The 22,085-nt window shown below is 48.3% G+C and overlaps 1 protein-coding gene across 1 annotated transcript; it reads left to right on the forward strand.

Moving 5' to 3' along the window:
- Nucleotides 1-7,983: 7,983 nt before the first annotated feature.
- On the forward strand, nucleotides 7,984-21,306 carry SHH (sonic hedgehog signaling molecule). Its single transcript, XM_066200846.1, has 3 exons — nucleotides 7,984-8,502; nucleotides 13,257-13,518; nucleotides 17,095-21,306. The coding sequence occupies exons 1-3, from the start codon at nucleotides 8,194-8,196 to the stop codon at nucleotides 17,799-17,801; spliced, it is 1,278 nt and encodes a 425-aa protein (XP_066056943.1). The 5' UTR covers nucleotides 7,984-8,193; the 3' UTR covers nucleotides 17,802-21,306.
- The last annotated feature ends 779 nt before the right edge of the window (nucleotides 21,307-22,085 follow it).

Consider the following 22,085-nt stretch of genomic DNA (forward strand, 5'->3'; position numbering starts at 1 on the left):
TTAATTTGTATTTGGAATGGTTCACTGTGTGCTATGGTGTTGTCACTGCATTGTTACTCCATGCCCACAAAGAAGCCATGTGCAGAAAATGTGGTTATATGAATAAAATAAGCATCAACCTCAACACTGCCTTATTCTGAGCACTAATGAAGGAAATCGCTCTTCAAAACTTACTTAGATGTTTTTACAACAGTGAGAAGCAAAAGATAAGGCCATAATTGAACTGTTGCCCAAAGGCAATTACTGATTGGAATTGATTAATTCTGCAAATAAATTTGACCAATAGATTATTTGTCACATTACGCCAGATTTGGGCAACACTGCTGCAGTTGTGAAGGAGACACAAACATCTAGCATGAATAGTTAACACAGTTTGTTACCCTGTAGAGCTGATAGTTGAGTTACCCAAAGAAATCTCACTGGGGAACTGAGCAGGGCACACTACTTTGATGCTCTAAAATCACAGCGTTACCTCTCTGCTTTTATGTATGAATATGAGGAATTGTTAACAGCAACACAAACAGTTTGCTCTGAGCAACACAAATGTGATGGACTTGGCATCAAAGTGATGCAAAATCCACTGAAAACAACAGAAAGGCTTCAATTGTATCCAGACAATTTTGAATCAAGGCCTACCAGGGTCAAGTCTGCTGTTCTAATGGGTTTTCTAAGGGGATCCTGTGGGAAATTGGAAAAAGGATTCCAATTTCTTGAATCCAAGGATTACTGCTACTGCTTCTGCAAAATCATTGGTTCAGCTTCTTTCCCCTTCCAGCCCATGACACAAAGGCACAGGAGCTCTGTCTGAGCTTCATGGTTGCACAAAGGACTCTTCGCACTCAAGAAGCTTCCCTCCCTCCCTCCTTCTGTTCCTCCAGTAAAAATGCTCCAGAATCCATTTGAGGTAAAAACAATCATTGCGGCTACTCAGAAAGGCTGCACGAAAGAGGTCCCTGCATCAACAGCTGTCAGAGGATAGTGGGGTCGAGGTACCAATCTTCCTGCAGTTACCCAAATCCTACCACACTCAGAGATTAAGCTGCTGAATTGGGCACTGCTAAAGTATGTCTCAAACCAATATGGAAGCTCAGAATATTGTGCAGCGTGACAGACTGCTCCTAGTTCTGGTTTCACGCTGGATTCAGGGCTGTGTCGGTGACTTAGTTTGGGTTTCAACAAAAATCAAGGAAGCCCCACATGGTCTGAGATGAGTGAGCTGAAGTCTTCCTGAACTGTCACACAATCCAGTTGCAGATGTGATCAGTGAAAGATGTTCTGAGGTTTTCTGATATTAATTCGAGTAACTTTATGAGCTGATTGTGCAGAGGATTGGGCCCTTCTCTGCTCATTAGGACATATCAACTGATGGAGCATCCCACATGCCATTTCCTCAGGTCTCAAATCTGCTTCTTCCCTTGGAAAGGACAGGGTTTTGTTAAGCTTTCAGGAACATTTCAAAGCTCTATTTTCCTCTATCAAGGTGTTTTAGAGGGAAAGGGCATAAATGAGCAATGTGATAGATACGGGGAGTTCTTATTTTGGTTGGGCAACAGATGAGGCATATGGGTAATTTATTGCGCTATAATTGCGTTATGTGATATCGATGCTGCAGTATTAATGACTGCAAAGTGCCCAGATTGATTCAGATGGCCATTTACTGTCATTATTACAAATCTAAATAAATAAATAAGAGCAGTTGAACTGATGTAGCTAAGAAATGTTTCAAAGTCACCCGGTGACATACATGTAAGCGCTTGTGAACAGGGAGTGACTCAAACAATATCAGGGACACTTTTTATTGGGGTCAGAAAGAAATAGAACAATTAAGTCATTTTCAGTCATATACAATATACTGGGAACTGTTTTAACAAGCGCGTTGCTAAACTGACTGGCATGAACAAAGCGTTTTAAAAAGCTGGGGTGTAAATATGCCAGGAAAAAAGAAAGAAAACATGTAAACTATGCTCAAAAATAGTCTGCAAATGTGAGGAAACAAGAAAAACTAAGACAATCATGCACATACCTCTCCTGCTACCATGGCCCAGTGAATACAGTGGTTACCATGGCTGGATCTGGCTATGAGGTGGACTTTGGAGGGCAAGCTTTGTTTCTGATCTCTGCCCAAACAGAGAGCCTTGATCCAGTCTGTTGGTTTGTGTACTTTGAACGAGCCAACCTCACACTGCAAGAGCCAGCAAGTTAAGTTTGAATTTATCTCATGCCTTCAGGTTTCTCTTAGCATCCCCTGTCTGGCTGTCTTATCATATAGAGGGGGAGATGTATTATCACTTGATATTCCAAAATATGACTCTGCACTTTTTCCCTAAAACACAAGAACCATGCAAGTCAGACAGCTAAGAATTACTTGCATTTCCCAATGCTTTCTATGTATCCATTTTTTTTCTTTTCTGAAAGGAAAACAGTACATTAAAATGTAGACCTTGCTAAAAGGTAATTATTGCATTAACCATTTGTGGGGAGTATTAATATATATTAAATATAGGCTCTTTATTTACACTAAACATTTTATTGGCTTCCGGAGTCATTGATACTGAAAAAGATGAAAGCAAATCTTCTAGAACAAATAGCTTCTTTGTACTCAGAGGTACATTTGTGAATAGGTGGGACCCAAAGACAGCCAAGTAAGAACCTGCTGGTATTGATCTGCATGGAGAAAAAGATCTATTTTGGCTCTTCATACACCCACAATCTCTAATGATCATTGACTCTATTGCCTAGATAAATTCCTTAGATAAACAACCAAAACTCAAATTAACATACTAACCATTAATAATCCAGTCAACAGTTTTTATAACAATGACAACAAGAGAAAGATATGATTTCTTTTGAAGGTTTATTCTTAGCAATATTTTTGTGATGCAAACTTTGAATCTAAGTCACCTGCCAACAACCAGGAAAGCAAGTCAGCTTTACAACTGGGACTAAACATTAGATATTCTTGTACTCAATGCTGATGCTTAAGTAGCTACATTTCAATATCTCCTCATTTTACGGGTTATCAGAAGCTAAGAAAATATGCGTTGTGGCCATTTCTAACCTCACAATTCAATGTACAGAGCAACAAGAAAATAATTTTTGGATACTTGGCTATAAAACTGTTATTAAAAAAATTTGAAAAATCAAGCTCCAAAACTTGCCCATTTGGTATGTTCCTTTTTTTTTTTTTTTTTTTTTTTTTTTTTTTTTTTTGCTTAACACCTGCTTTCAAATTTCTACTGCAGAAAAGCTGTGTAAGCTGTGAGGAAGGTGCTCAGAGGTTACTCCCAACATCGAGCTCCCCTAGTGGCTGCTTCCCTCCCACCGCCCCCGTGGACAGAAACACCTCGGTTGGGATTTTCCCCATTCATGACCAGAAGGAAGTAACTGCAAAAGGGATGCGGATCACAATCCAGGAAGGGAAAAAAAATTATACTCACTCCCACCTGGGATTTTTGGAATGAGAAGCTGTTGGGTTATTCAAGGAGAAATGAAAAGACCTAAAAGAGAAATGTAAGGGTTTCTCTATAAACCTATAATCAGACACTACATGTTGCCCTGCTGAAGACATGAGGAAACCTGTGGGAAATTCTGCTTTAAAGTTTCGTTCAACAGCAAATGCACAACAAAATCTAGATAACAATGTCTTATGAATCATTCTGCCTACAAAAATTTTTGCATGTATGATGAAAGGCTCTATTGACCATATCCAAGCTAATGATTAGCATTAATCCACTAGCAAATGGATATGAAAACTGCAAAATCAATGCACAGTTATTCTGGAAAGCAAATATTTTTTACTTCTCCATACACACAAAATGTTTTTTTTTCTTGTAGCAGAAAGGCTCACAGAGTAATGCCAGACTAAGGGCACAGGAAAGCAATACCAGGTTTCAGCTGCATGGCTCCCTGAATTTTGCTGTCAAACCAAAATGCATGGAAAACTACGAGCTCAATTTTTCTTATTGGTGCCAGGGTTTGGGGGTTTTTGGAAGAAAATTCCAAAGAACTTCTTCTGCGTGTCACTATAAAGATATAGTTGCTAACTAGCCAGTAATTCTGAACTGAAATTTCTAAGTTGATTTTCAAGATAGGTGTTGCAATACCACGAGGATGGGCAACAGGGATGTGCACCAATTCCTTTAAAGAAAGTGGTTTAACCCTGCCATGAAGGAGGGTAGGGCATATAAAAGAATCAAACAAAACTTCTGGTGAAAATCCTGCCTGAGTCTCCTTCCATTTACACCTGTTTTACTCTAGTACAACCTCTGTTTTCACTGAAGTTATTCATGATCTACTCCTCTAGCAGTGATTGCTGTGATCCCAAATTTCTTGGGAAGTGCCACAGGTGCAAAGGGCTACAAGAATGAAGCTTTCATGCTCTAAAAATGGATTTTATATATATATATATATATAGCATGAGGACAAATGTTGGCTATTAAGGATGCTAAATAGCTAAGATGCATTTAAAAGTCACACAGCATTTGCATGTGCAGTTTTCTGCATTTTGAGATTCATAAACCAAAATATATCAGTGCAAGGAAAATCCGGAAACTTCAAATGACCAATGAGCAACCCTTCTTGTGCAGCCTGAACCCTTCCCCGGCTTTATGCAGAGCACACAGCCATCAGCAAATCCAGATTTCATAAAAAAGAAGATAAATAATGTCTGATGCTCAGAGGTTGGCTGGGGGTTGAGTGCATCCATCAGCGCCCCTCCGCAGCCCAGGCTGGATGGGGATGGCCCTGGACAGTGCTGCCCAATGGCCCCTTCCATGCCACTTCCAGTGGGTTTGGCAGAGCCCAGGAAGAGCCTGTGCGTCAGCAAGGAGTGCTGGGCTGTGGGCTGTGCTGGGTACCTGCAGTAGGACTCGGTGGCGTCAGTAGTGGATGCTCCTGGCACTGTGGATCAGGGTCTGGACGACCCAAGGGCCCCAGCACTCCACCAGGGTTCTGGGGGCTGATGAGGAGCCTGATGGCGGCTCCACAATGGACCTGGCGCTGTGGGCAGCGCAGTGGAGCCAGGCAGTTCCACCCAGGGGCCTCGCTTAGGGGCCTGCCCCGCACCTTCACGCCGGGCAGGCCTGAGGGACCCCGGGGCCCATGGGGACAGCAGTGGCTGCGGGCTCTGGACCCTCCAAAGAAGGCGTCGGTGCCGGCCGGGGGCTGCCGCTGCTCTGGGGTGCTCGCCGTGGCTGAGGTGTGGGGCGGGCAGGGCTCGGGGCTCCCCCGGCAGCCGGGGCCGGGGCTGGGGCCGGCGGGACAGGGGCAGCACCCGGCCCCCGCCCGCCGTGCTGCCGGGAGTGCGGAGCGGGGGGCTTGGGGGCTGTTGTTTTCCCAGAAGCTGCGGCATTTAAATAATAATTAAAAAGGAAGAAGAAAAGCTCCTGGTGGGGAGGAGAGGCAGGGCGCATCCCGGAGGCTCGGCGGGGCGGGCGGGAGCGCCGGCCCGGTTCCCCCGGCTTCCCCCGTGTCCCCCTCGCACCCCCCGGCTCCCCCCGCCCGGCTCCCGGCGGGGCCGCCGCCAGCTCCAGCCTGCGCTGAGCCTGAGCAGAGCCTGCCCGCTCCCCCAGCTCTGCTTTCTTTCACATCTAATTTGATAGGAGGGGGATTTCGAGCTTCCCACAGTTACAACTTTTCTTGATTTCTCTCTTCCCCCCGCGCCCCCTCCCTTCGCATTTATTACTTGCATTTAATTAATTCCTTCTTTGCGTTTCCTTCCCTGTTAATCTTTGGGTGACTGCTTTGTACATATGGCAATCTGATAATGAGGGAGTTTGTCCTTATTCTCTAGACTTCTTCACTGCGATGTCCACCCATCTAGTGCCTGGGATATCGATCTTCTTTCCATGGGGAGGGGGACAAGGTAAGAGGGGTGATAAAAGTTTTGCAGTATTCCACACCATTAAGAATAGCTTTTATTCCTTGGCGCTGTTTAATCAACTGTTATATCAAGTCATGCTGTTTAAGCAACCACATCAAAAGAACATACCCTCTTTTGTATAAATTATATATTCCTTGTATCTGTCTTCTCGCATGCACGCAGACGGGGAGATAAAACTTAAGTTTGTTTTTTAATAGCATGAAGCAGGTATTTAGCTGTTATACAACTTGTTTCTGCAACTAAGTTTGTTGATAACAGCCTAGGAGCCAAGCTGCTGACTTTCTAACTTTTTACCCATTTCCAAGTCAAAACTCCTCAATTTAAAGGTCGGAAAGAGAAATCCACGTCTCACTGAAACTCTACAAAGAAACATAAATAGCAGAAGAAAAGCATAGGCTAAAAAAGGTGAAAGAGTACCAGTTTGAGTCGGCGTGAGACCACTTCGGACCACTTCTTTGAGCTCTTTTCTAAAGTTTACCTGAAAAGACCACCTTGTCCCTTGAAAAGTCCGTGCTGACCTGCTTGTTGCAGTTTACGGATATACAACTTTTTTGCCTCTTTAAAAACTGATTTTAAAATCCATTTTCAAGGTTTAAGTTGATTACTACTCAGCTCAATGTCACAGACCGGAAAACTCCCATATAATTGTTCGCCCCAAAGACCTCTTTTTATTTCTGTTTCTTTTTCTTTTTTTTTTTTTCTTTCTTTTTTTTTTTTTTTTTTTAACCCCACAACTTTATTAAAGTTTATTTTTTGGATGTGTTTTGTTTTTCTGAGAAAGTGGACTTTGAAATACTTCATCATACCGTCCTGGAATTTTTAAGAACTCCTAAAAAAACTCCTGAAAGTTTCTAGATCCTAGGACAAATTGTATTTTCTTAGGAGCAAAAGCAAATGAGCACTTTGCAGGCAGAGAAGTGTTTGTTCATATGGGACTCTGCTGTTCTGTCTAACCTGCTCTATCAGCCTCATCTCTGCAATTTTGCTCGTCTCTCAACACCTTTGTCTGATTAGTAGCTTTTGGAGATCGGGATAAAGACATCACTTGCCACGCTGCATGAGATAACAATTAATTTAACATTAAACTTATCCCCTTTCCATTCACTTTGCTTGGATCGATCTCTGTTAATTGTGTTTGTGGATGCTTTCAACACTATGCTTTTCTTAAAAACTTAATGACACCCCGCAAGGAGGTGTAAGAGTCTAAAATGCTCCTCTCCGAGTTTGACCAAAGAAACAAAGAATATAGCGTGCTCAGGAGACCATCTATTTTTAATCAGTTGACTATTCATGCACTTCTGAAGATACAACGTTATTTTAGACTGGGTGAGAGTCCTGATTTTATTAAAAAATAATAAATAAATAAATTTTAAAAACAGTGCCACATTGCAGTTGTGTGATGCACAAGTCAGACACACTAACTTCATTTAACTGCCGCTTCGCATCAGACCCGTTTCTGCTGTTAAAGTGGTCATTTATCAGCTAAAAGGCTAGTGTGTTTAAAAATGTATGTCTTTGGGAGGGAGAGCAATCTCCCTTTTCAGGGACAAGAAACCTGTTACAAAGCCATTTAGGTGGGTGCGCTCTGAACTGGCATTATTCCCCCCCGGGGCGTTAATATTACCTAAGTATGTTCCTATTTGCACGGCTTCCCGATAATTCGGCATTTTATTTAACCACAACTGCCCTTAGAAACTTGTCTTGCACTGAAGCAGCCTGCTAACCTTAATATTTTCCCCTCTTTCAGAGAGGCATCTGTTCCTCTTGCTGACAAATGTACCATTCTGCCAAGAAAGTTTTTGGAAAAAAAAAAAAAAAAAAAAAAAAAAAGGGGAAAAAAAAAAAAAAAAGAAGAAAAAAAAAAGCGCGTGTAATTGATGTTATCCCAAGAAAGCACGATCTCCACCCCTCTCAGCTCCAAGCCCTTCAGGTAAAAGGAAAAAAAAAATCTTTCAAGAATTTGTTGCCTTTTTGAGGGTTAAAACATCAGAAGACAAGCTTGTCTCGCCTTGGCCAATCAGCTCTCGGCCCTGGCAGCTATAATATAGAACTAAAGGCAGACTCCTCTCACAAGCGTCTTGCTTTGCTACCATTAAAATCAGACCCTTTTTTTGTCTCTCGATTGCTGTCTCCCGACCAAACTCCGATGTGTTCCGTTATCAGCGACCTAAAGCCTGCCATTCCAGCACCTGTCTTGCTAGGGATCGGTGGATAGTATACGATTCAGAAAGCAGACAAGGACATAGGAGGAGAGAGAGCTCTAGAGAGACAGCCAGGGATAGGCACAGAGAGCTTTGAAGTAATTGGATTCAATGGACGAAATGCTGCTGTTGACAAGAATTCTCTTGGTGGGCTTCATCTGCGCTCTTTTAGTCTCCTCTGGGCTGACTTGTGGACCAGGCAGGGGCATTGGAAAAAGGAGACACCCCAAAAAGCTGACCCCTTTAGCCTATAAGCAGTTTATTCCCAATGTGGCAGAGAAGACCCTAGGGGCCAGTGGAAGATATGAAGGGAAGATCACAAGAAACTCCGAGAGATTTAAAGAACTAACCCCAAATTACAACCCTGACATTATTTTTAAGGATGAAGAGAACACGGGAGCTGACAGACTGATGACTCAGGTAGAGCCACAGAGATACCTGTATTTGTGTTTGTTAACCTCTCTGAGCAATCCTAAAGGACGCATCTGTCTTAGTATTTTTGAAAGCCCCCTCCTTTCCCTCTCCCCCTCCTCCCCCCGCCCCTCCAAACTCGACTAGTTTCCCCATTGAATGTAAATACCATCTATCCAGCCAAGTTAGCAGGGGCTGGAGCTGGAGCTATTTAGATATTTGGTGGGGGAATCTGTGTGATACTTACAGTCATTACCGTGCCATGGCGTTCCCTGTAACTTGGTTAGAGATTGCTGTTTGCATTCGTCCCCAAGGATGCACTTTGATCAAACGAATTGCATACAGCTCAGAGGACCCCAAGTGTATAGTGACCGCCAGGCCACCCACTCATTATTACAAACGTAGTCCGCGGTTGCTGCGCCTCTGACTTGATTTTATATATATATATATTTATTAATTTCGCTTTTTTTCTTTTCGTTTCATTTTAACCTTCATTATTATTATTGTTCTCCTCGCGAGCATATTCTAAATTTAGTAGGCATGCAGTCGTGCACTCACAAAAGGCAGCTGAAGCCGGATCGACAATTTCTCATCTGATTCCGTATTATATAGCTCGTATTGCAATACCATCATTTGCAATTGTGCCCATCAGAGCGTAAATATATTGATATTTCTTTAAGGATGCTCGCCGCCAATGCTCTGGTACTTCCATAGGGGAGGGACTTGCAACTTATCGGCATTGCATCACCTTCTGTTTTAAAAAATCTGATGGCACAAGGTTTACAACTGGGTAAATATTGGATTTCGGGTGGAATCGGATTGCGGAACCATTTTATGAAAAGAAAGAAAGAAAAGATAAATGTGAGAGAAAGAGACAGAGAGAGCGAGAGAACCGCTCCGAGAGTCACCTCGTAATTATAATTCATGCTCAACAGAGAGCTCGGTGAAGTCAATTGCTCTGCCAATCCCGGAGTTTCAGAAACTACATGCAATCTAGACACTGGAAATGGGTTTCCTCCAAATATAGGTCAACAGCGCTTTTTTAATATTAATACATTTAAGCCCCACCTTCAGTGCTAGAGCAGGACTCGCCTGGAAGGACTAGGCGGGGAGTGGACGCGGGGAAGGGGGGCTGGGGGGTGGAATTTCCCAAACTCTCCCCGTTCCTCGGCCTGATTTTCCGCACGTTGCCGGGTCTCCCGGGGCGAGGGACCGGCGGCTGCCACCATCTCCTCCCGACCACCTTAAATCGCACCGCACCTCGGAGCGCGGCGGCGCCTCCGCCCGCCGCCGCCGCCGCCCCGCGCTGGGGTGCGGAGCGGAGCGGAGCGCTGCCGGTCCCCGCTCGGGCGCGGCCCGCGCCCCTCCGCGCACCCGCGGTCCTCCGCCCCCGCTGCCGCCGGAGCTGCATCTCTCGCATTTTCAGCTCCACTTACTCCCCTCGCGTATCGATCGCGGCGGCTCGGGTTTCACCCTTCCCTCCGCAGCCCGGCGGCAGCGGCGGCGGCGGCGGCTCCGCGGGAGACGGGCTCCCGCCGGGGCTCGGCGCATCCCTCCCTGCGCGGCTGCGCCGGTGCGTGTGCGCGGCGGAGCGGAGGGGAGCGGAGCGGGGCGGCGGGCGCGGGGGGAGCCGGGGCACGATCGGGAGCGGTGGGCTGCGGGCCGGGGGCGGGCTGCGTGATGACCCCGGCCCCGCGGCTCTCCCGGGGCACGCCGCGCCGGCTACGCGGCTGGCCGCTCCCGCTGCATTAGCTGGCAGCGTCTGAACTCCTGACCTTCTGTCAACTTCCCTCAGACGAACGAAACGAAAACAAATACTTCCCCCCCCCCCCACTCCCGCTCTCCTTCAGTGCTTGTTCCCGTGCCTTAGACACAAAGGGGGGAGGTGGGCTGAGAGCGGCGGGGCCAGGGAGGCCGCAGGGCCGGGTACCCGGCGGCGGCAAAGAGGGGAGCGAGGTGAGGGAACGAGGTCGGGAAGCGAGCGGGGCTCCGGCAACCCTGGGCCAGGCAGGGAGCGGGGAAGCGGAGCGGGGCCGGGCAGCGAGCAGACTGGTTGCCCTTGCTTCCCGCTCCCCGGGCACGGCCGGGTCCTCGGCGACCCGGGGTGCGGTTGTGCCGCTGGCCTCCCTGCCTTGCTTTCCTCTCTTTCCCTCTCTCCCTCGGCCAGCAACCTCTCGTTAAATCCCAGCCTTTAAACGCCGGCTTCGGGAGCCCTTCAACCATGGAGAGATCTTTCATGGACAGAATCGTTAAACTTGCAGAGTGGTTGCCGAATGCATTAGCCGCTAGTTAATATTAACTCCAGAAGGGCGGGGGGGTGGGGGGGGGGGGGGGAACGCAAACAGAGGTAGGTAAGTCAGGTTCTCAACTTTGCAGGTGACACCAGCAGTTTGCTAAGGGCTCCCCCCTTCCTCCCTTTCCTCCCCCCCCACCCCCCACCCCGGCCATTGGCTGGATTCGGGAGAGAGATAAAGAGGCCAGGTCAGTATGATAAAGCTGGAATTTGTATGAAATAAAATAGCAATCTCGTGTAATGCAGGCACACAACCGGTGCGTGATGTGAGGAATTTAGAGATCAACTTGGCATTTAGGAAGCCCACCAGGTTGTTTACACTGACAGGTACCTGTTAAGTGTTTCCTTCAAGCAATTCATTTGTGAAGAGATTAGGAGCTGGCAGGAGAGGGCTTGTTGAACAACTTTGCCTCCACACAAAGCGTTAGTGGAGGCAGCCCTGCTGAGCTTCACGGTGGCTGAACAGAATTGGGCTTGATTTGTGGCACACGACCCGATGAATTAATAAATAGTCTGGGCTTCACGGCTTTTGACTTTGACAATCCAGCTCAGGCAGTATAAAAGGGAGAAAAGTCCTTTAGGAGGCCGTTTCTTCGTCTTTATTTCGGCTGGAGCCGGGAAGTGGTGCAGGCAGGGCCGGAGCGGCCAGAGCCCCTGGGCGCTGCCCGCGTACCTGCCCGCGCCCGCTCCTCTCGTGCGCGGCAAGACACGGCCGTGTCGCGCAGTGCTGTCGCCTTATCAGCAGCTGAGACGTTTGATCCTTCTCCCCCTTTCCCCTTTAAATCAGTGAAGGAGCATATCTATCCACTCAGGTGTGAGAGGGAGAGAGGGGAAAAAAATAAATCAAACTCAACTTCCTTGTGCTGCTGCGCTTTGCTGCCGGGAACGGTGCCGAAACCCAAACACCCGTGTCTCTCCATAAAACGGTAGGCCAGAGAGTCCAAAGTGAGCTCACGACTGTGTTTTATATCTCTCGGGGACCTGTGTGTTGCTGGAATCACTTTTATGGCTGTTGGTAGACACACGGGAACTTCCTTGCTAAGCAACCTTGTCACGTTCCTAAAAAGTAGCGTCGTGGGAGTAATGGAGGGGCTTTGCCTCCCTGGGAGCTGTGAAAGGGGGACTCTGTGGTCTGTTACTGGCTGTGCTGTGAGCACAGTGGGGAGAATGGTCCTGCAGAAGGCCAAGCACACCAGTCAGGCCAGCAAAAGTGTGGGAAGAGCAGCTTATTGCATCCCTCCGTGGCTTACAGCCACATCGGTATTTGCATCAAGGGAGCAACATCGGGTATATCCACGAGTTGTTTTCCTCTCAAAAACGAGGAAGAAAGTTGGCAATGTGTGTGTTCCTAACTCTGTACCTTTAGTCAAGCGCTTTTCAGTACTTTCGGTGCTGATTTCCTGTTTCTGCCGGGCTGAGTCCTTTTCCCCTCTTGCCACTGTGTCTATTCCCCGCCTGGCTAAATGGGAATCTCCCCAAAACTTTCAAGGTTTCAGCTCGCCTCTTTTCCTCACTTTCTCTCATCCTGTGCCCCTCATTACTCGGTCTCTACGTGCTCCCGGTGCTGTTGGGCCCAGTTCAGCCCGGGGAAGGCTGCTGGCTCTAGAGGGTCAATGAAAAAGCCTGCAGTACTTTCTCCACAGTTGTTGGAAGGGTTTCACTCCACACAAAGGGGCTCCTAGCTTGCATAGTATCCCTGCTCCGCTTAACTTCCCTCCTTGGCCCTCCCTTGCTTTTCATCTTCCCACTAAGAGCTATATTATTGTATGGATTTGCTCGGCTTTGTAGGCGAGCGCCGATGTATGTTTGAAGCAGAGTGAATGCTCCCAGCCCATGCAGCTTTGAGGGCTCTAATGAGTGATGGGCGAAGGGAGAGAAGAAAAAAACCACCCCTCCCTTCAGCACATAAAGGCTGTTAACATGTATTGATACCCTTTTCAACACAGAATTAAGCTGAAAAGACCCGCAGAGACATTCCGGGGGGGAATCCGTGACTCCGAGATATATGGCCAGTGTTTGTTCTGGGCAGAAACTTTGCTCTCGGGAAGGGACAGGGCACTTAGCGGCAGGAATTTGCTCCGTGCAGGTGGCTTTGAATCACCATGCTCACACCCCAGTGCCGGCGGTGCAGCGGAGGGGGGTCCCCCTGTCCCCGCGGCAGGTGCCAGAGGAGGGGAAAGGTCCGTCCCTGTGGGTCTTCGTGATGTTGTATCCTCTGTTCACCCTGTGTCCCCAGGTTTCACTCTCCTCCTCTTCACCTGTCTCCCCGTCCCTCCCTGGCAGCGGGGCAGAAGATGCTCAGCTCTGACTGAGCCCATCCTGGGGCGCGTTTGGCGGGGAGAGCAGGAATGCCGCCTCTTTGGCTGGAGAGGGAGAGCAGGATGCGGCCCAATAGATAGCGAAGGGGGGGTGTTCCCCTGGCTGCAGCACCCCCGCAATGACCCTTCCCTTTCTGCCCGTATCCCCGCAGCGCTGCAAGGACAAGCTGAACGCTCTGGCCATCTCGGTGATGAACCAGTGGCCCGGGGTAAAGCTGCGGGTAACCGAGGGCTGGGACGAGGACGGCCACCACTCCGAGGAGTCCCTGCACTACGAGGGCCGCGCCGTGGACATCACCACCTCGGACCGGGACCGCAGCAAGTACGGCATGCTGGCCCGCCTGGCCGTCGAGGCTGGCTTCGACTGGGTCTACTACGAATCCAAGGCGCACATCCACTGCTCCGTCAAAGCAGGTAAGGCGGGCAGCCTGCCCAGAGACGTGTCGAGGTGTGGAGACACCCCCGGGCCGCGATTCTGCTCCCGAGAGCCTTCTGTGCCCTGTCTCTGCCCCCGGACCCCGTCCTCTCGTCCCTGCAAGGTCCCCATCAGCTGGTCTGCCCCGCCGGGGCTCCCGCGGGGATGGGAGAAGAGCCCCGAGGGCGCAGCCGGCCTTCCCCTCGCCTCTTGGAGACCCTGCTGGAGCAGAGGTGGGGGGAAAGGAAAGAGTGAAGGCGAAGGAAAAAAAAAAAAAAAAAAAAAAAAAAAAAAAAAAAAAAAAAAAAAAAAAAAGGGAGCCCAGCCAGCTGCAGCAGTTTTCCACAGCGCTTTTATTTGGGTGATTTGCTTGGCCAGCCTTCCCACGAGAGCTGCGTCGCAGCCACACACCCTTCTCCTCCCCCCGTGGGGTCTGATGCTTTTCCCATCCAAGGAGCATGTTCAACACAAACACTCGTGGCCGTCTCCAGCCGCCCCGCTGGCTGCACGCCTTACTCGCGAGCGCTAATCTCTGAGTGGGAGCCGGCCAGGAAAATAAATAAGTAACGTGGTCCCCAGCCTCCTTCAGCGGTAGCCGCTAGGAAATTCCCAGATAGGGATACACATACACATAATTTTTTTTCCTCCCCTCCCCTGTGCTTACAACGCCACACGCTGTCTCAACCCGGGAACAGCTCCCAAGAAATCCCCGACTCGCCGAGTTCCTTTTCTTGACACTTGGCGTGTTTTTTGGGGGAGTAAATCTGTTAGCGAGTGCCAGCCCCCAGTTCCACCGCCTCCCTCCATCCAGCTGTATGACATCTAAAGCTCTTTTTAAGAGCATACTCTAGCCGAGCAACCTGCTGGATGTGTCAGGAAGCACTTGGTTGCAGAAGAAAATAATGGGCTTTCTTTTAAGTATAGCTGTTTGCTTCGAACCCAGCAGCCCCACGGCAGGGAAACCAGCCCGGCCCTGCCGTGCCCACCTGCAGGAGGACTTCACGTCCCCCACTCCAGCCCGGAGCTCCCCAGGGGCTGAGCACCTCTCCTGGCCCATGTGGGCTTTGTCCTCAGAGCCTGCTACGGCTTTTGTTCAGCTCCTGGGTCCTTTCTATCCGAAAAGAGGCCCTGCAAAGCTATCAGCTGTGTGGAGACCCGAAACACCCCTTTCAATAGCCAAGATGGGCTTTGTAGCACAAGGTGTCCGATTGTGGTGCGCGGTGACCTTAGCCCAGGAGCACCTCCTAATCCACCCCAGGGGTGTTTCATAGGAGAGGAGCCACCCCAAGCTGCTCATTGAGATTCGACACACAAGGACTTGGGGGCAATATTTGGAGGGTGTCAGGCAGGGTCGTGTGACTGTACGAGGCAGGCTGAAGGGAGCAGGCTTGAATTCCACTCTCTCAGCCTGATCTTAAACTGTCCAAACCTCACTTCATGACAGAGCATCTCATGAGAAGATTAAATCCCATAATGCCAGCAGGAAGATTCTTTATCTAGATCTCTGTTTGCAAAAAGTATGATCCAGGAGACTGGAATGCAAAGAAGAGTTCCCCCAAGGCCTGAATTATTGTCACCAGAACAGAGGAGGGAGAGGCAGGGGTGGTAAAAGGGACATTGATAATGGGCTACAGCAAGTATTTAGAGCAAGCTTCTACATTTAAAATTCAAATACAGATCTTGAGTGCCTTGGAAAAGTGGCTCTGCTGTGCAAATAGTGCTTGGAAGGTCCTGGGTTTTTTGGAGAGTATGTGTGTGAATTGGCACATAGGGTTTCTGCACCTGAACAAATAGGGAGGGGGAGAAAAGGGGGGGGAAGAAGCTGGGAAAAAAATGGAAGTGTCCTCTCTTCCAAGAGTGTCTGCATTTATTACATGAATCAGAATGACAATGCTGATCCTTTATTGGATTTTAATTAGAGAACCCAAACAAGCACTGCTCAAAGAAGCAGATTTTCACACCTCTGCCAATTCACTGGCATGTTTGTAGAGCTGCTACACTACTACATCTATTCATCAAGTCCCTGAATATGCAAACAAAGCTCCAGCCAGACCTTTACTGCCAGCTTGTAGGAAGGTGTAGTTTGCTAGCAGCGGCCTCCACATAAAGCACATAGCTTGTTTGTTGCCATGTCCTCCCTGAAGAGGGAGGCCTTGGAAATCTTGCTCCTTCATTTCTGAAGGAGAAGCGATAAAGTCATTAGCAAATCAATAACGGTCTAATTTTCACTCTTCCTGTCCTTCCTGAGAAAGTCATTAGGAGACACTCCAAAGATTTGTTTAAATCATAGGAATTTCAGCAATAGCCATGAAGGTAAAATATAAAATCTGTCCATCTTTAGGAGCTAAATCACCAGGTCTCTTAACTGGTATTAGGAGTAACTGGGAGAAAGCAGGAAAAGGCAAGTGAGGGATGGGGAATCTCAGCAGCTGTGGCAAAGACACTTGCTGCCATGACATACTACAGGGCATTACCCAATATTCAAAAAGCCAGAGCAGGTAGGAACATTGCAAGTCCCTCTGTTAAGACAGGGATCAGCCTGGAATATAGCAGACTTTTTTTTCCCACCGCCCCACAGGTGGCTGAGTTTCCAAAAAGTGATTTGCAAGAGAGGCTCAGAGTCTCATTGCTAATTTTGCTTTCTTTAAGTCGGAGATTGTTCCTGTCAGAAGCACTGGAGAGCAGCAACAGCTGCTCTAAACTCTTGAGTAACTCTCAAGAGCTGGAGGAGGTGGAGGAGGCATTAGCTTGGGCTTGGCACAGGTATAGGGCTGCTCTGAGACCACACGCTCTGAGACAGGGAAAAGCATCCTTCTTCTAGGGAAGAGGGAGAGGTTTTTTGTTTTTTTCTTTTTTGAAAGAGGATTGAAGCAGAGTGCTGGAGGTGCCAGGCAGGGGTGCTGTGAGGCTGGGATGTGCCCCAGTAGTCACCATGCTGAGCAGGAAGGCTGGAGGCAGCATGGGGGCTTGTGCAGCACAGTGGAGGGGGATTTGGGAAATTTGGGTTGTTGCTTTGCAGTGGCAAAATTTACGTGCACCCGGTCTCCTCCTGTTCTCTGCTGTTTGCTGCCCTAGATGTGCTTCTTGAGTAAGAGCTGAGTGGAGACCCTGAGCATTTAGAGCACAGAGACCCGCTTAGAGAAGAGACTTTATGATAGCAAAACCACTCGACTTTGAAAGCCTGCAAGTTATCTGGCATCAGGTGTCAGTGCAGGGTAAACAGTAGCCAAATGAGAAGTTCTTCCAGAAGAGATTTTGTTCTGGAACAGTTTTCTCTGTGGAAATATTTTGGCTCATTTCCTTTATGAGCCAAATAACTCTTGTAACTCCTAACCCAGAGGAGATTTTGCACTGGCTCAAATCTGGCAGGAAGGGGATTCTCACTTTGACCCACTGAGTGCAAACGGGGCATGGTTGTAGATGAGGGTGGAGGAATTTCAGAGGGGAGTCTGGCTGTGTCCTGTGCTTTCTTGGTGTGTTGGGGAGGCTGGGGAAGTGATAAGTTCCCGCATGCCCCCATGCTCCAGCCTGGCATGTGCCTCCTCTAAATCTGCCGTGCTTCTCTCCTTGTACAGAAAACTCAGTGGCAGCCAAATCTGGGGGTTGCTTCCCTGGCTCGGCCACGGTGCACCTGGAGAAAGGCGGGACCAAGCTGGTGAAGGACCTGAGGCCCGGAGACAGGGTGCTGGTGGCCGACACGGAAGGCCGTCTGCTCTACAGCGACTTCCTCACCTTCCTCGACCGCGAGGATGGCTCCCACAAGCTCTTCTACGTCATCGAGACTCGGCAGCCCCGGGCCCGGCTGCTGCTGACGGCCGCCCACCTGCTCTTCGTGGCCCCCCAGCAGAACCAGTCGCAGGCGGGGCCCGCCGGCAGCCGGGCGCTGTTCGCCAGCCGCGTGCGGCCGGGCCAGCGGGTGTTCGTGCTGGGCGAGGGCGGGCGGCAGCTGCTGCCCGCGGCCGTGCACCGCGTGTCGCTGCGGGAGGAGGCCTCGGGCGCCTACGCGCCGCTCACCGCCCAGGGCACCATCCTCATCGACCGCGTGCTGGCCTCGTGCTACGCCGTCATCGAGGAGCACAGCTGGGCGCACTGGGCCTTCGCTCCCTTCCGCCTGCTGCAGGGCCTGCTGGCCGCCCTCTGCCCCTCCGCGGAGGGGTCCCCGATGGGAGAGCCCCCGGCCCCCGGCATCCACTGGTACTCCCGGCTCCTCTACCGCATCGGCAGCTGGGTGCTGGATAGTGACTCTCTGCACCCGCTGGGCATGATGGTGACATCCAGCTGAGGGGACCCCGCGCCAGCCCGGCCGCCCGCCGGGCTCCGACAGAGACATCGAGGGAGAGAGAGAGAGAAGGAGAGAGAGAGAGAAAGGAGAAAGAATAAAAACAGGAGGAAAAAAAAAAAAAAAAAAAGAAAAGGAAAACCTAAAAGAAAAAAAAAAAAAAGAAAAAAATACATATTTTTAAAAGAGAGCACGGATTAAGACTTAAAAATAATAATAATAAAATAATAATAATTAAGTAGGACAGTCCAAAGTAGACTTAAAGGGAAACAAAGACCCCTGGAAGTTCTGTTCTGTTTAGTTTATAAATATATATATATTTTTATTTGTTCTTTTGTTTTGTTTGTTGGTTGTTGTTTTTTTGTTTTTTTTTCTCCTCTCCTGGATATTTATTTCTTTGGTATTTTGAATAGATGTTTTAAATGATATGAACCGGACCTTCAAGAGCCTTAAATAGTTTCTTTGATAATTTATTATCATGTGAACTGTACTCACAGGGGAAAAAATTATTTTGTGAGGCCGAGCAAAACTGCGCAGAGTCTATTTTTCTACATGTCATGTGTGTCCTGACTTTCAGAAAGCAAAATTCTGTACTTTCCCATCTCTCCATTACATTGCTCCTTCATTTCAGCAAGTCTAAAAAACAAGCAAACAAACAAAAAAACACACACAAAAAAGACAAACTTCATGGGGGTCCGTAAATTATATTTTTATACACAGAATTGTAAATTAGATTTTTTTGAGAGATCAATACTTAACTGAATCACATTTCGTTTTTTGAAATAGTGTAAAATATGAGAATATATTATTTTAATTTAAATAGTTTCAAATGTAACATCATTTCCTGTATTGTTTTCCATGTTTTGCTTTGTAAAAACATCATTTGGCCACGTTCATGGGAGTCAAGACTGTTACACAAACTTTTTATTTGCAAAAACCGTAAGAAACTTTGTTATTTTTAACTTCAGAAAAAGTTTATTAGAAAATAATATTTTTTAAAAAGCGCACATGGCGGCAATTCTGGGACGATGGAGATGGTAGTTTGTACAGAGGGGGGAAAAGGATGTTTTGCATTAATAAATTGAGAAATAACTGCTGTAAATTTACTAAAATGTATTTTTGAATATTTTGTAATAGTTTTAATAGTTTTATAGAAATAAAATGTGCCATGCACAGTTTGGTTAGTATATAATAACGAAGAGTTCCTGGTGCATCCCATTTTTTTTTCCTTTTTTGCTTATTGGTTTAGGAAACATGATGCCTAAATGAGTGCCCATTATTTTATTTAGATGTGTTGCTTATAATGTTTAATTTTGGTACTTTAATTAAGGAAACGAGTCCATCACATCTGTGCATAACCTGGAATCTCTTGTACTGACAGTAGAACCTCACTTATTTGCACGAGCGACCAGCAGACGGGTTTCCCTTTGCCAGAGGCCTGGCTCCGCATCCCCCGCTCCGGCAATGCTCCTCTCTTCCAGCTCCAGCCCCGACTCCATGTCCACTTCCCAGTCTGGCCTGGAGACTGTGGATAGCTCTTAAAATTGATTTCTGAGGATGCTAAATCAAGTTTTCCCTCTGAAGCATGTTAATGTGAAGGCAGGCAGCTGCCTTCACCTTGTGGCAACACCTGGATTTCAGTGGGCTTTGATTTGGGTGCCCAGAAGATGGAAATCTGAGGGAGAGACATTGACTTTGGTGCGTTAGAGGGATTCACGTGGCTGATGCTGGAAGAAGGAGACAGCCACCAGATTTCATTGGCCGCTTTTGTAACAGCACAGGGCTTGAGGCCACTGAGAACAGAGCAAAACACCCCTTGCAAAACAAACAAAAGGATAAAGATTTGTTCGTTTATCCTGAGAGACATTCCTTAGCTGTAATGCCGGAGTCCATCCCGAGCCACCCATAGGTGCTGGAAATGTGTTTTAGAAGCTGAGCGGTGGGGCCAGCGCTGTGTCCCCAGCCCCAACCCATCCTGAGGGGATCATCCTTGACAGGTGCTGATCAGTGAGGTTCTGCTGCACCACGTGCTCCTCCATGAAGGGTTTCCAGGATCCCTTTAAAAATTTTGCAAAACATTGCGTGTGCATGTGTGTGCGCATCTGCGACGGGACCGTGCCGGAAGGGACCTTACCTTGAATGTCTTCTCACCTTTTCTTTGGTTTCCATTACTCACCAGTCTAGGATGTTCATCCACCAGGCCTTTTGCTCCAGAGACACAGCCATGTTCTCTGCTGGGATGGATGGCAGCTCCACAGACTCCCAGAATGTCCCTGCCTGGGCCATCTCCAGAGAGTGTAGACCATGCTGCTCCACGCTGAATTCCTAGGAGCTTCTGGAGCGCTGTCAGGAGCTGGTGGCCGAGCTCCACGCATGAGGACTGCTGTGTGAAGCCCCGACAGATGGATGTGGTCTCTCCTTCCTGTCAACTTCTAGTCCAGACCCACTTCCAACCTCCAAAGCTCAGACATGGCCAGGTTGATGAGACTTCGGAGTGACCATGGTACTGCAGCACCAGGAGAGGAACCAAGCCACCCTCATGCCTACCCAATGAGAGGAATCAAGGGGGACTGTGGACTGCCTGGTGGGTGCTGAGGACCTGCTGCCCACCCCAGCTTGGACTCTGCCACCTCCCTGTCTTTGGGGTGTGCTGAGAGCTGCAAACCCAGATGATCTGGGGCATGTGAGAATGTGATTGTGGAACAAATGAGTCTCTGCTGTAAGAGTCGGGCTTTAGTATGGCAGCATCTGGGTGTCTGAGCTCTCTAACCCTGTCTCTGAGAGGTGGTTGCCATTTTTCAAGGCCTCTACACTCAAAGAAATGACCATGTTGGAAGGTGCCTTCTCCAGAGGTCAGGTGGTGGAAGTGTTTAGGGATGTCAATGATCAAACTTAAAGCCACTGGCTGGAGGGCTTCAATCTAAATCACAACTGAGATATTAAAGAGCCGTCAGACCAGAGCCCACACTTGTGTCAGGGCAGGGCACGAGCCTGGATGAGACCACACCAGACATTGCCTCATTTAATCTTCACCCAAAGGCCAGGATGAGCTCAGAGCTTTGTGGTGTGTGAGAAGCTGAGATGCTCTTACACCAGGATCAGCCTGTTTCTCTGAGCAGAGAAATGCTGTGCCATGTTTTCCATTGCACTTACTCCAAGCAGCTTCCTGTCTTCCTCTCGCCATGTCTGGATTCCACCTCTCCCTCCGGCACCTCTCATCAGGATCACCCCTCCGTGGTGTGTTAGAAGTGCTTCCTTAGATGGGCCAATCCAACCCATAGCCACAGCTCTCGTATGAAGGATGTACTGTCATAACCTTGTGCAAAACATCTAGGAGATGTCACTGTCCATTTTCAGGGTTCGAGTATGGCAATAGTTTGTATAAAATGTACACATAGTGGTGGCTACAGAATAGTTTATGACTAAATACATATCTATTACTGTCAAAATAATGTATAAGAATGTACTTGAAGCTATTATCCTTGTGCTCTGTTGTCTGAATATTAAAGAAATTACAGAGACTTCCTGAAATGTCTCATATGTGATGGCATTCCTATCACACACTTTCTGAGGGTTTTACCCTGATGACATTGAAACGCAGAGCGGGGATCCCGTGGGATTTGGTACTGGACTCTTCAAACACACCAAGAATTGTGCCAGTGTGGCTTCATGTGGTGGCCACAACTCCCTTCTCCTCCCACCTACAGCCACGTAGACAGTCTGTCATTTACCTGTGAAATACTGCGTGGCTCTGCAAAGCCAACTCATTTGGAAGGGTTCTGTGGGGAGGCAGAGGTGCCCTGAAGGGCGGCACACCAGCAGCTGCCTGTCCTCTCCACCTCCCCCACCCAACCCAATGTGAGAAATGACCCTAATGGGGCTGGGACTAGCTTGTGTTTCCTTGACCAATAGTTCAAGCAGTGCCCTGGCGCTCAGACACCAGGTAAACCCTCCAAAGGGAAGCTTGGATGCTCCAGTAAAAGAGGATCACACCCACAGTGCAATTAAAATCCAAGGCTAGCACTGGGGTAAACCAGGTGCTGTGCCTCAGCCAGCAGCTCTTTGTGCCCTCACATGGGAAAGTTTGCCTAGCTGGACCTTTAGACAGATAAATGCACATATATGTATACATATATAATATTATTGTCCTGATATTAGGAGCTCAGCACATCCCACCAGGATATAAATATGTTTACACTGGCCCTCCTGAGCATTTCACACCATGCCGAGGCTGAGCAGGAGATGTAAATCAGCCCGGCTGGGCGATAATTGGGCAGCAGTTTTGCA

This window comes from Chamaea fasciata, unplaced genomic scaffold (genome assembly GCF_029207755.1).
Source record: "Chamaea fasciata isolate MVZ Bird 193981 ecotype frontalis unplaced genomic scaffold, bChaFas1.0.hap1 SCAF_1, whole genome shotgun sequence".
In the NCBI taxonomy this organism is placed as follows: domain Eukaryota; kingdom Metazoa; phylum Chordata; class Aves; order Passeriformes; family Sylviidae; genus Chamaea; species Chamaea fasciata.